General features: G+C 68.3%; 1 protein-coding gene across 8 annotated transcripts; it reads left to right on the forward strand.

Moving 5' to 3' along the window:
* Positions 1-6: 6 nt before the first annotated feature.
* On the forward strand, positions 7-11478 carry CBARP (CACN subunit beta associated regulatory protein). Of its 8 annotated transcripts, XM_027049417.2 has the most exons (11): positions 1204-2908; positions 4695-4811; positions 4905-5044; positions 5277-5341; positions 5686-5830; positions 6035-6206; positions 6386-6574; positions 6930-7140; positions 8296-8479; positions 8600-8680; positions 9393-11478. In XM_027049417.2, exons 1-11 carry the CDS (start codon positions 2381-2383, stop codon positions 10459-10461), a joined length of 2901 nt encoding a protein of 966 aa, XP_026905218.2. In that variant the 5' UTR covers positions 1204-2380; the 3' UTR covers positions 10462-11478. The 8 variants fall into 8 exon arrangements, with proteins under 8 accessions (XP_053076223.1, XP_053076220.1, XP_053076219.1 ...); XM_053220248.1 differs by lacking the exon at positions 1204-2908 and adding an exon at positions 7-187 and having other exon boundaries at positions 8296-8680; XM_053220245.1 differs by having other exon boundaries at positions 1199-2908; positions 6111-6206; positions 6427-6523; positions 8296-8680.
* Positions 11479-11684: the final 206 nt, after the last annotated feature.

The raw sequence follows: 11684 nt of genomic DNA on the forward strand, positions 1-11684 counted from the left end.
AGCGGGCAACCAGGAGGACGAGGAGGACGACGCGCAGAGACGTCTGGGAAGAGGAGTCCGGGCGAAGGCGCACGCGCGAACTACGACCCCCAGCAAGCCGCAGGAGACTTTAACAACGACGCGCCGAGCTCCGCGCATAGCATGCTGGGGGTTGTAGTTGCCTTCCAGTCCCAGGAGCCTGCCGGTGGTGAGGTGGGGGCGAGGGGGGGGGGGAAGGGGGAGGACCGGAAGCCTGCGCGGAACAGGAGTCACTTGCATTCAAAATTTGGGGGGACGCTCGTCGGATGCCAGGCGCTAGAGAGCCATCAAGGGAAATACCAAGATTCCGGCTCTGGTTTGGGGTGGTGGGGACGTTTAACACTCAGTGTAACGAATACGCATACAGCGTGTTAGAAGTTAACAAATACCTAAAAAAGAAAAACAGGGGCGCCTGGCTGGCCCAGTCTGAAGAGCATGCAACTCTTGATCTCAGGGTTGTGAGTTCAAACCCCATGTTGGGTACAGATATGACTTAAAAATAAACTCCAAAAAAAAAAAAAAAAAAGGAAAAAGAAAAGCAGAAGGCGGGGGGGACGCGGGAGCAGGCAGCCAGCGGACTGTCAGAGACGCAGACGTTGCGGAGACGGCCAGCCGGCGCGGCTCGAATACAATCCCCAAGGACGCCAGCAGAGGGCGCCCCGCGACCGGAGATGCGCTCGCCCCAGCCCCGCCCGGCCATCGCCCCCGCGCGCCGGTGACGCACGGACGCGTGCGCGGGCGGCCCGGGGCTCTGCTGATGTCACCGCGGCTCGCGCAGCCTCGCTCACGGCGTTGACGTCACCACTCCGCCCCCGCGCACACGCAGGTGGCGCCCCAGGCCAGGCCCCCAGGCCCACATCTTGGTCTGAGGGAAAACGCGGAGTGCGGAATGCACGGGCCTGGGGCCCACGCCGGGAAGGGACTTGGCTCCCGAGCGAGGTATGCAGGTTGCAGAGGTGGTGTCGCACCTGGACAGGGTCGTTGCGTCAAGGTGTTGCTCCATTGGCTCTCCAACCCCAGGGGCTGTCCGCGCCCTAGCTCCCTGCCTTCCAGCGCCTCGGCCGCCTGTGGTCTGCAAACGAGGGAGGACCCAGACCTAGTGCCCAAGCCCCCCGCCCCTCTGGGCCAGCGCCGTGAGGGACATCCTGGCGCTGTGTGTGTGTGTGTGTGTGTGTGTGTGTGTGTGTGCAGACAGAAGCCCTACTCGCGTTTCTAGGGGTGCATCCTGTGTTCAGCCCAACTTTTCCCAGAGCTCTGGCCCCCCCCCATGGAGGCAAGCCCAATCTGCCTAATCATTCGGCTCCTGGAACCCATCCATTGGACAATTTCTGTCCAGTTTCCACTCCAGGGTGGCCAATGGGTAAAGGCACCACCTGTTACTCGAGTCCCAAACCCAGCATTGTTCTGGAAATCTCCAGTGGACCCATCGGCAGGACCTGTCCACTCAGTTGGGCCACTATGGCCACCATCACTGGTTTGGATGACCCCAGCCTCCTCCCCTGTCCTCTCCTCGCTGCAGGTGCCTTCACACACAGCCAGAGGTACCAGGTCATTCTCCTGCTGGGAACCACAAGATGGCTTTCCTTGTTCCTTCCAACACATGTTGAGCTACAAACACGGTTTCTTACCTCAGGTCCTTTGCACATTCAGCTCCCACTCGCTTAAGCCAGCTTTGCTGGGTATTTACCCACTTAACAAGCACATTCTTCTCTCCAGTGTGCAAGCCCCTGGGGACCCAGCGCTTGACTTGGAACTCACCCCTGTAGTGGGGGAAGGGGTGAGGAGCGACACAATACACTGGAGCAAATAACAGACAACACGAGGACCGTGGAAAGAAGCAGGGGACTGAAACGTGGGGTGTGAGTTGCTGTGTTACCAAAGGTAGCCATGAAGAGATATAACGGGACTCGGCCATTTGGGAGAGAGTTGAAGGAGGCCAAGGAGTGAATCTTGAAGCTGAGTGGAGAAAGAGCCGGACAGGCCCAGCACCTGCAAGTGCAAAGGCCCTGAGGTTCGACTGGCAGTGTCAGTTTTCACTGGAGAAAGAGGTGCCATTATGGGGTGCTGAGCGTAGGGCCAGGTGGGCTGGGCTAGGACCCAGGCCAGGCCAGTGCAGGCTGGTGTCCTAAGCATCTAGAAGGATGAAGCACTATTCTCTGAGGAGAAGGGGGAGCAGCTTTGGGATTCACCAGACATGGAGTTTCTGCCAGAGTAGTTCTGATGTCACCCCGGGGCTGCGAAGGCCCTGGTGGCACTCAGCACAGATTATAGTGACTACCTTGGCCCGTTGCTCGTCCCCACAGGCAGAGCGCCCGGTGAACCTGACAATGTCTGCAGCACATTGGGGGAGAAAGTGGGGGGCATGTGTCCAACACCGCCTAGACTGCATCCTGGGGGCCCCCAAGTTGGGGGAGGCGAAGGAGGGGAAGCCGACGCACCCTCTCCTCCCCTACGTTCCCGGCCCCCGGTCCCCCGGACCCTGGCGAGGGTCCGGAGCAGTGCCGCAGGGGAGGGGGTGGAGACTCAGCGGCCGCGGGAGCGGGCGGCTCGGAGTGGGGAGGGGGCGTCCGGGAGCGCAGGCTCCGCCCCCCACTCCCGCCGGAAGGGAAGGGGAGGCGGTGGCCGGCGCGCTGCGAGCCAGACGCGGCAGCGAGCGCGGCGGGGGCGGTCTGCCCGGGACCGGGTGGCACCCAGCGGGTCGGAGCGGGCTCGCCGCCAACGCGGTCACGTGCGCGGTCCCTCCTCTTGCGCCCTGCCTCCCCCGCGCGCCGCGCTCTCCATTCATAAATTCTCCGCCTGCTCCGCGGCCACCGGGCACCGGAGCCCGCCGGGAACGCCGCGCAGCCGCCCGCCCGCCCGCCCCCCATGGGCCGCGCGCCCCGGCGCTGAGGTAGGCGCGGCGGGCCCGGGGATACGCCGAGGCGGGCGGGGGCAGGCGGGGGGCCGTGCGGCCCGCGATCGCCGCCGGCTCCGGGGCCCGACCTGGCTCCGGACCACCGGCCCTTCCCGCGAGGCGGCGAGACCGGAGGGAGGGGGTGGGAGTGGGGGGCTGGGGCGGGCGTGGGGGGGCAACCTGCATCCCCCGTCGCGGCCTGGAAAGGAACATTCCCCCGCCCACGCCCTCCCCCGGCCTCAGTTTCCCCTGTGAGATCCAGCGAGGGTGATGGCGTCTGCGTCTCCCGTCTCCGGGATTAGCCCGAAGCGGGGATGCGCTCGGAGTCTGGCTTCCTGCCTCTCCTCCAGGGCTCGCCATGCTCGTCCCTGGGGCCGGCCGGGGGCGCGGGGATGGGCGCGGTGGCGAGCGAGCTCGGGGAGGCCCGGCTGGACCTCAGGGGCGGGCCCGTGGGGAGCGTCCGCCCTCGGCTCCGGTCCCCGCCTACCCCCGCGAGTCCACCTCTCTTCCCCTTCGGCCTCCTGCCATCTTTTCTGGTCTCCTGTCACGGTCTCTGCGCTCCTGCCCCCTCCCCCTACAGCCGGAACTCATTTCCCGACCTACTTATGCGCGCCCCCTCCCCCAGAAGATACCCGGGAGCCGGGCCGTTCTCGGACCGCGGCGCTGAGAACACCTGGGTGTCGCCAGTGCCCCCCGCCCCCCGTCTCTGGGCCTCTTTACCCCGCTGTCGAGTGGGGTTAAACCCGAAAGCGTCGGGGACGCGGGAGCCTGTGTACAGGTTCCCTCTTTCCTCTGGGGAAGGACCGAACGCACGCCCTGCCTACTGAGCGCTGCTGGTCATCCCGGCCCGGACTCTGCTCCCTGAGATCCCGGAGTGCAGTCCCCGGTCCTTCCCACCGGGAGGAGCTGGCGTTGGGGAGGGCCGTCAGGTGCAACGTGCGAGCAGTCCCTTTGCCGAGGGCTGAGCTCCCGTCCCCGGCCTCCGTTTACTCCTAGCGCCAGGCAGAGGTGGAGGCTGGCCTGCTCGCCCGCCGAGGCGCCGGGCCCCGCGCTGGGCACCGGCGGGGAGGCCGCTGCAGCAGCCATCTTGCCGCCCAGGACCGGCTCAAGCCGCCCTGCAGGAGGCCTCCCTCCCCCGCGCCCCCTCCTCTCCCCAGTGCTCCCTGGCAACCCCCCCCCCCCCACTTCCCCCTCCCCGCTCGGCCCGCTGGCTCGGTCGCCATGGGAACCAGATTCTTCAGGGCTGGGAACACATGCGCCTTCTTTGGCCTTTTCGCTCCCCCTAGCACCGGGTGGGGGGGGGGGGACAGCTACCTCCGGGAGTCGTGACTTGGTAGTCCCTGAGCTCCGTGCCTCCGCCCCCCTCCACGGTCCCTGTACCGCTACCGCGGAACCAGCCTCTTGCGCTGGGGCAGCCCCTTCCTCTCCCGTGAGGGGGCAGGCAGGGCTCCTGGGTCTCGCGGGAGCGAGCTGACATCCTCAGTTTCCCTATTCCTCCTAGGAGTGCTTCCTCTTTTCCGGGCAGGCTTCCCGGCCAGCTCGCCGGGCCGGCCCCACCGGCTGGGGAGGTGGTGGAGAGCAGACGCCTCCCCCGTTTTGAGCAGGGGGAAACGGAGGTCCCGGCGTCGATCTAAGCGGGGTGGGGGCTGCCCCGGGGCCCTCCTCCACCTCTCCGTGAGTCACCGCCCCCCTGTGGACTCTCACTCCCACTCCCTCGCTCAGGGAGCCCGGAGGGAGAGCAGGCGGAGGAGCTGGTCTGAGCACGCCCTGCCCCCCCCCCCAGGCCCCTCCTCCTAGCTTCAAGATGCAGCCCACGCCCACCATGGCCACCGCCGCCGCAAGCACCGCCGCCACGGCTGCCCTGACCTCGAGGTGGGACAACACCACCAGCAGCCCCACCGTGAGTGAGGGGGCCCGGAGTGGGGCTGCTGGGCGGGGCGGGCCGGGCCTCCGGAGGCCGCCCCCAGCGGTCCTGACCCCTGCCGGCCCACAGGCGGAGCCTGACCCCATCCTCAACAACTATGTGCTGCTGGTGGTGGTCCTGTCGCTCTTTGTCGGTGGCACTCTCGTGGTGCTGTCCGGAGTCCTGCTCCTGTGCAGGCGCTGCTGGGAGGTCCACCGGCGCTTCAACAGGTGTGCAGCCCACCCAGCCGTGGGGCCCCCCCGGGAGCGCCAGCGGGGGGGGGGGGGGGGTGGAGAGGAGAGGGGACGCGCGCCTGCGCGCGCTTGCTCTGCGGGCATCCGGGGGGCCTGTGTGGGGCCGGGTGAGTGCGGGGGGCCTGGGCTGCGGCTTGGCGGGAGGAGCTCAGGCAGCACTGTCTGCCTGCCCCGTCCCACCTTGGGGCCCCCCGCGGTCTCTCCCCAGAGCCATGGAGGAAGCAGAGAAGACCACCACCACGTACCTGGACAGCAGCGCCCATCCAGCCCAAGGTGCGGCGCCCCGCCAGGCTCTGACCCCTGCCCACCTGCCCGCCCTCCTGCCCGCCCCCTTGGGCCGCCTGACCGGCTGTGTCTGTCTGTCTCCCCCACCAGACTGGGCGCAGCTCGATTCCGACTCATCTCTGTTTCCTTAGAGCCCGCGTAGGTGCTCACAGGCGCGTGCTGAGCGAGTGAGTGTGTGAGCGGATGTGTGAGTGCCCACCTCGCCCCTGCCCGGTCCCAGCGCTCAGTCGGGCCCCACCCCTCGACCCTTCCCCCACCCACCCCCCAGCCAGTCGCCGGTCCAGCACCAGGCGAGGCCCGCCCGGGGCCCACCCTCTCGGCTCTCCTCGCAGACCCTGACTTCAGGGGGGAGGACCCCGAGGGCCAGGACGCGGAGACGGAGCGCTTCCTGTCCACCAGCTCCACGGGCCGCCGGGTGTCCTTCAACGAAGCAGCCCTGTTTGAGCAGAGTCGGAAGTCACAGGACAAGGGGCGCCGGTAAGGAGTGGCGCAGCACGGAGGGACCCAGTCCCTGGGGAGGGGTGGGAGCCTGATGCCCTGTGATTGGGCTCCCTGGGAGTCGGGTCCTGCCTTCCACCCCCGACCCCAAACCAACAGGGACGGCAGCAGGGGCGGGCTCGGGGGTTCGGGCTGAGCACGGGGGCCGGCTGGCGTGGTGACGGGCAGGCGTGCTGGGCACAGGTACACCCTGACGGAGGGGGACTTCCACCACCTGAAGAATGCCCGCCTCACCCACCTGCACCTGCCACCCCTCAAGATCATCACCATCCACGAGTGCGACTTGGGTGAAGCCAGCGCCACCACCCCCCCACACGCCGCTGCCGCCCCCAAGGCCAGTCTTGCCATATTCCAGGTGAGCGTGCGGGCGGCCGCCAGCCTGGTGCTCAGCGGGCGGGACACCCACCCTCTGGGCTGGGCCCCGCACCTCAGGACAGGGAGGGGGTGCCTGGCTGGGGTGCACAGAGGGCTGTGGGTCCAGAGCTCCCCCTCACGCACCCGTGCTCTTTGACCTGTTACTGCTTCCTCCCCCAGCCCCCGGGGAAGGCCCTCACCGGCCGCTCTGTGGGCCCCAGCTCCGCCCTGCCAGGTGACCCCTACAACTCGGCCGCGGGCCCTGCCGACTTCGAGATCAGCCCCTTGGCGTCCAGCGACTCCGGGGAAGGCGCCTGGGTGAGGGCCCCCGAGCGGCCCCTCCCCTCCCTGCCCCACTCCAGGACCGAGGTCAGCCTGTGGCCTCCCCCCTGCCATGGCTTCCCTTGCTCCTGCCCGGTCCCCCTGCGTGGGAGGGAGAGGGGCCGGCAGGGCGTAGAACACACGCGTGGGGCACTCGTCAGACCAGGGACGCGTGCTCTCGGACACTCGTCCTCAGGAGCCCGTCTGTCCGGGGCTGGGGACCACAGAGCTGCCCAGCGCCTGGCTGAACCCCTGAGCTTAGTCCCGCTGCCACCCACCCGCTGAGAGCTGTGTGTTCCCTCTCTGCACTGGGGGTGGGGACGGGGGAGCGCAGAGCTGCGGCCCAGGCTGGGGCAGCACTGGGAGGGTCTTTGTGCCTGACCGCCTCCCTCCTTCCTTCCAGGCGGATGCAGGTGCCCGGAGCACCAAGCCCGTCGGGTCAGGGGCCACAGGGGGACCCGAGGAGGCAGGTCCAGGCTCCGGGGCAGGACCCGTCCTGCATTTCTTCACCCGCCTGCGGCGCCACACCAGCCTGGACGGGGCGAGCCCGTACTTCAAGGTCAAGAAATGGAAGCTGGACCCCAGCCAGCGGGCATCTAGTCTGGACACAAGAGGTGAGCGGCAGCCCTGGGTAGAGACCAGGGCCCGGAGAGTACAGCCCCAGGCAGCCTTACAGAGCGAGGTTCTGCACAGGGAGAGGTCACTACTCCCCAGGGGCCTCGGGCTCCTGCCCCGGGCTGGCCAGCAGCACCCCTTGGCCACTGGGCATCTTGCCCCAGGGCTTACAGCTGGTTGGGCCGTGCGCTCTGCTCCAGTAAAGCAGGGGCACCGTCAGACCACAGCAGAGATGGGTGAGCTTTTTCTGCAAGCTACGAGACCGTAGCGGTTTTCGATCCGTGGTCTGTCTGGCGGGGCAGTGTGGGAGCAGCCACAGACTGCGTGTCTAAGCGAACGCAGGGACGGGCCGGTGCGAAACGGTGTTCAGGATGGTAGGTCATGGGCCCATCTGGCCTGCGAGCCGTAGCGCACCCACCCCTGAACTAACGCGGAGCCCTGGCTATAGGGCCTTCTTATCCTCAGCCCAGAGCAGGAGCACGTGTCGGGGGTGGGGAGGTGGCCACCCTGAACGGCGGGTACCAACAGGCCCGTGCCCAAGGGAGCTGAGCCGGGACAGGACGGGACAGGCGGTTCTGTGGAGGTGGGGGGTCCTGGGGTCAGGAGAGCTAAGGAGAGAGCACAAGCCCCTCGTCGGGGCCTGGTGCCAGCTGGCGCCGCAGGGGAAGGAGGAGCGAGTTCTGGCCGAGGCGCTCCTGGGCGGGGAAGGCGGCCTACTGTACTGCCGTCGGGAGCTGAGACGGAGCCCGTGGTCCCCGAGGGTGATTAGAGCCAGGCGTAGGTCTGCGAGTGCCTGGGGCCTGTTTGCCGGGTGACTGTCCCCCGCCCTTTCCCACCAGAGCTTCGCCTAGGCCCTCCAGGGGGCCCGTGGGTGGAGGTCGAGCTGGCAGAAGAGGCCTCCCCTCTATTCCCCTCAGTGGCCCCCGCCAGCCTGTCCCTCATCCTCCCACGTGTCCCGGCTTCTGCCTTTTAGCTCAGCGGCGCCCGCCTCCAGCTGCCCAGTGCAGACCTGCTCCGGCCGCGCTCTCGTGGCCGGAGCTGCTTGGGGATCCCGCTACCGCCGCGGCACCTCAGCACACCCCTGACCCAGGCGGCTCCTTGCGGCCCGGGGCCGGGAGGGACTCGGGCAGGCTGACGCGCCTTCCTCTGCACAGGCTCCCCCAAGCGGCACCACTTCCAGCGGCAGCGGGCAGCCAGCGAGAGCACCGAGCAGGAGGAGGGGGACGCCCCCCACATGGACTTCATCCAGTACATCGCCAGCGCAGGCGACACGGTGGCCTTCCCGCCCCCCCGTCCCTTTCTGGCCAGCCCCGCCAGCCCATCCCCCGCTCTCGGCAGGTATTTTGTAGTGGATAGCAGCGTCAGGGGTGGACCTGTGGGCCCCTGCCCCACCCAGTCCCCCGCTAAGTGGCCCGGGGAGGGCTTTCCCCACCCTGCAGACATATCACATTCTTCCAGCTCCATCGTCCCTCCTGGAGACTGCCTCACTGGGGCCACCTCTCCAGCAAGGACCAGAAGAGGGAAACTGGGGGAGACTGGGTAAGGGCAGAGGGGCAGGTGGGGCCCTGGACGATGGCCACAGGGTCCCCAGGACAGGACGCCTGCCCAGGCAGGGCTGCCAGGGGCGGGTGCCTGCTTGGATGTTACTGCTTCCTGCTAGAGTCCACGGCCCCGAGGGGTCCACTGTGGCCTGGTGCCCCTTCCTTCCTGCCCATGTTCCTGAAGGCTGGATGGCCCCTTCTCAGAAATTGTGGCTACTTCTGCCAGCAGCACCCCCTCCCCCAGCCCCACAGACGGAGGTACTGGGGTGGTGAAGCTGCCTGAGTAGTCCTGCTGGGGAGTAGGGGCCGAGCTGGACTCCCGCCTGGCCCCGTCCATCCCCGCCACTTCCTTCTCCGCTGAGGTGTTAGGAAGAGGGGAGCGCCACAGGGGAATGTTAACTCTGTGGGTGAGGCGCCAGCCACCTGCAACGCCAGCAGGTGCTTGGGTCAGATACTGGAAAAAAAAAAAAAAAAAAAAAAAAAGGCGCCACGATTGAAAGGCAGGTGCCAGGAAGGCTTGGGGTTTATCCAGAAACCACCCCCTGTAACAGGGACCTCCAGCATTTTCTTAAAATCCGCTCTCCGCAGAGCCTGGCCGAGCCTAGGGGGTCCCCACCGGCGCCCACCCTTCCGGACCCAGAGGCAGGGTGGCTGGGGAGAACACGGAGGGGTGCACACAGCCTTCTTGACTGCTGCGGCCTGGCTTGCAGGCTAGAGGCAGCGGAGGAGGCGGGCGCCGCGGGAGGAGCGAGCCCCGAGTCTCCCCCCGAGCGCAGTGGTGGTGCGGGGCCTGAGCAGCAGCAGGAATCTGATGGTGAGCGGGACTCGGGGCCAGAGCAGGCCCAGACCACCTACCGGGATATCTGGAGCCTGCGAGCCTCTCTCGAGCTGCATGCGGCTGCCGCCTCGGACCACAGCAGCAGTGGCAACGACCGCGACTCGGTGCGCAGCGGCGACAGCTCGGGCTCGGGCTCCGGGACCACCGTGCCCACTTTCCCACCGCCCTCGCCGCCCCCCACCCCCCGGCCGGCAGACAGCGAGGCGGGAGGTCCGCGAAAGCTGTTGCAGATGGACAGCGGCTACGCCAGCATTGAGGGCCGCGGCGCCGGCGAGGACGGGCTCCTCAGCGCGTCCGAGAAGCGCTCCTCCTTCACCAGCGCCGGCCGCACGGCCACTGTGGGCACCAGCTTCGAGGGGGCGCCGGCGCCCACCGAGGCGCCCGTCCGGCCCCGCAGCCCGCGCGCCTGGCCCCGCCGCGCCCCGCGCCGCGACTACAGCATTGACGAGAAGACAGATGCACTCTTCCACGAGTTCCTGCGCCACGACCCGCACTTCGACGACACGCTGCCCAGCGCCACGCGCCATCGCGTGCGCGCGCACCCCCACACGCGCAAGCAGTGGCAGCAGCGCGGCCGGCAGCACAGCGACCCCGGCGCGCGCGCCACGACCCCTGCCCCGCCCGCGGCCCCGTTCGGGGCCGACTCCCGCCCCACGCGCGCGCCTCTGCGCCGAGGCGACAGCGTCGACTGCCCCCCAGAGGGCCGCGCGGGCGACGAACCGGCCGCACCTGCCATCCCGGTCATCGAGGAGGAGCCCGGCGGTGGCAGCAGCACCTGCCCCGGCTCGGGCCTGTGCGTCGGGCCCCCGGGGACGCTGCTGGACAAGCTGGTGGCTGGCCTCGATGACAGACTCTTCCCGCCGCGCCTCGCCCAGCCCATCGCCACCGCTCCCACGCTGGCCGCCGCCGCGCCCACGTCTCCCGACCACAGCCCTGCCTAAGCCCTGCCTCCTGCACCCACCTCGTCAGCTTCTCCGGCGCCGCCCGGGACCCCTGCCACGGGACCCGCCTGGGGCGCGACGCTCCAGGGCGCGAGCGCTGGGGCCGCGGGGCCTCGCGCGCGCACACGCGCAGGTCTTCTGGTCGCCCCCACGTGCGCGTGCTCGCGTCCTCGTGACACCCTCGAGCTGCCTCTGGTGGGCACGCGCACACGGTCCCCGTTGGGCACTTAGCAGGTGCCCTGTGGCTTCCCAAAGCGCGAAGCTGCAGGGCCCTGGCTCGGCTGGAGGGGGCGTGGCAGGCTCTCATCTTCGGGCTCCCGGGGAGAACGTCCACCTGCCTTCCACCCTAGACAGCAGCCTCTGAGTGGTGGCGTTTTGGGCACAGAGCACCGGGAGCCGCTGGCGCAGGACCTGCTCCCTGGGGCAGGGGCGGGCGGGGCGGGGCGGCGCATGCGCAGGGCGCCCCTACCAGGACCAGTGGAGCCTCGAGGCGAGTTTGGGCTGCACGCGCTGAAGGCCTCCCCAGGGCGCACGCGCGGGCCCTCTAGGGCCCGGGGCTCCGGAGATCGGGGGCCGGCCGGCCGGCGCCGGCTCTGCAGCGCAGGTCGGGTGGAGGCCGCAGCCGCCAAACCCCTGAAGCTGTTTACCTCACTGCGGCATGTGCTCGCGGCAGTCTGCGCCCCCTCCGAGCAATAAACGACGCCTCGCTGCCACCCCCTCCCGCCGAGTTCCCACGCCCACCCAAAGCATGTGAGTGGGCCACCCGCCCGCCCCGCGGGTGCACCGTCCAAAGAGCAGCCAGAACTCTGTCATGTTTTAAGACACAAAACCCAAACGGCCAAGGTTTCAAGTTTCCCAAGCTTTATTTATTGCCAAAAGATGGGGCAGCCCTCGCCTGCGGCCGAGTCGCCCCACCCCGCCCCTCCCCTCGGAGCTTCGTGCCGTCTGTGTACCATCCAGTGATGGGAGTTTCTTGTGTTTGTTTTCTGGTTGATTATAAATATTTACTGCACACTCTTGCTTAGTTCGGGTTTTCTCTGGGGACCCAGGGGCACAGAGAACTTGGAAAGAGAGTCAGGGTCCTGCGGTCAGGCCCCCGGCTGCTGCACTGGGGAGCCGAGGGCCCTGGGGAGCTTTGGGGAGACCGGTCACCACCGAGGGGACGCCTGTCCAGCGTGGCCAAAGGTAGACCCCCTCGGAAGCCCCAGTTCCCACCACCCGGC

Source organism: Acinonyx jubatus, chromosome A2 (assembly GCF_027475565.1).
Source record: "Acinonyx jubatus isolate Ajub_Pintada_27869175 chromosome A2, VMU_Ajub_asm_v1.0, whole genome shotgun sequence".
NCBI lineage: Eukaryota > Metazoa > Chordata > Mammalia > Carnivora > Felidae > Acinonyx > Acinonyx jubatus.

Bases quoted from the DNA above. Each gene is read 5' to 3' on its own strand.
- CBARP (XM_027049415.2), top strand. From the start codon at position 2,381: ATGTGTCCAACACCGCCTAGACTGCATCCTGGGGGCCCCCAAGTTGGG. The intron at 5,342-5,685 runs GTGCGGCGCCCC...CTCTCCTCGCAG, and splicing joins CAGCGCCCATCCAGCCCAAG to ACCCTGACTTCAGGGGGGAG. The intron at 5,831-6,034 runs GTAAGGAGTGGC...TGCTGGGCACAG, and splicing joins TCACAGGACAAGGGGCGCCG to GTACACCCTGACGGAGGGGG.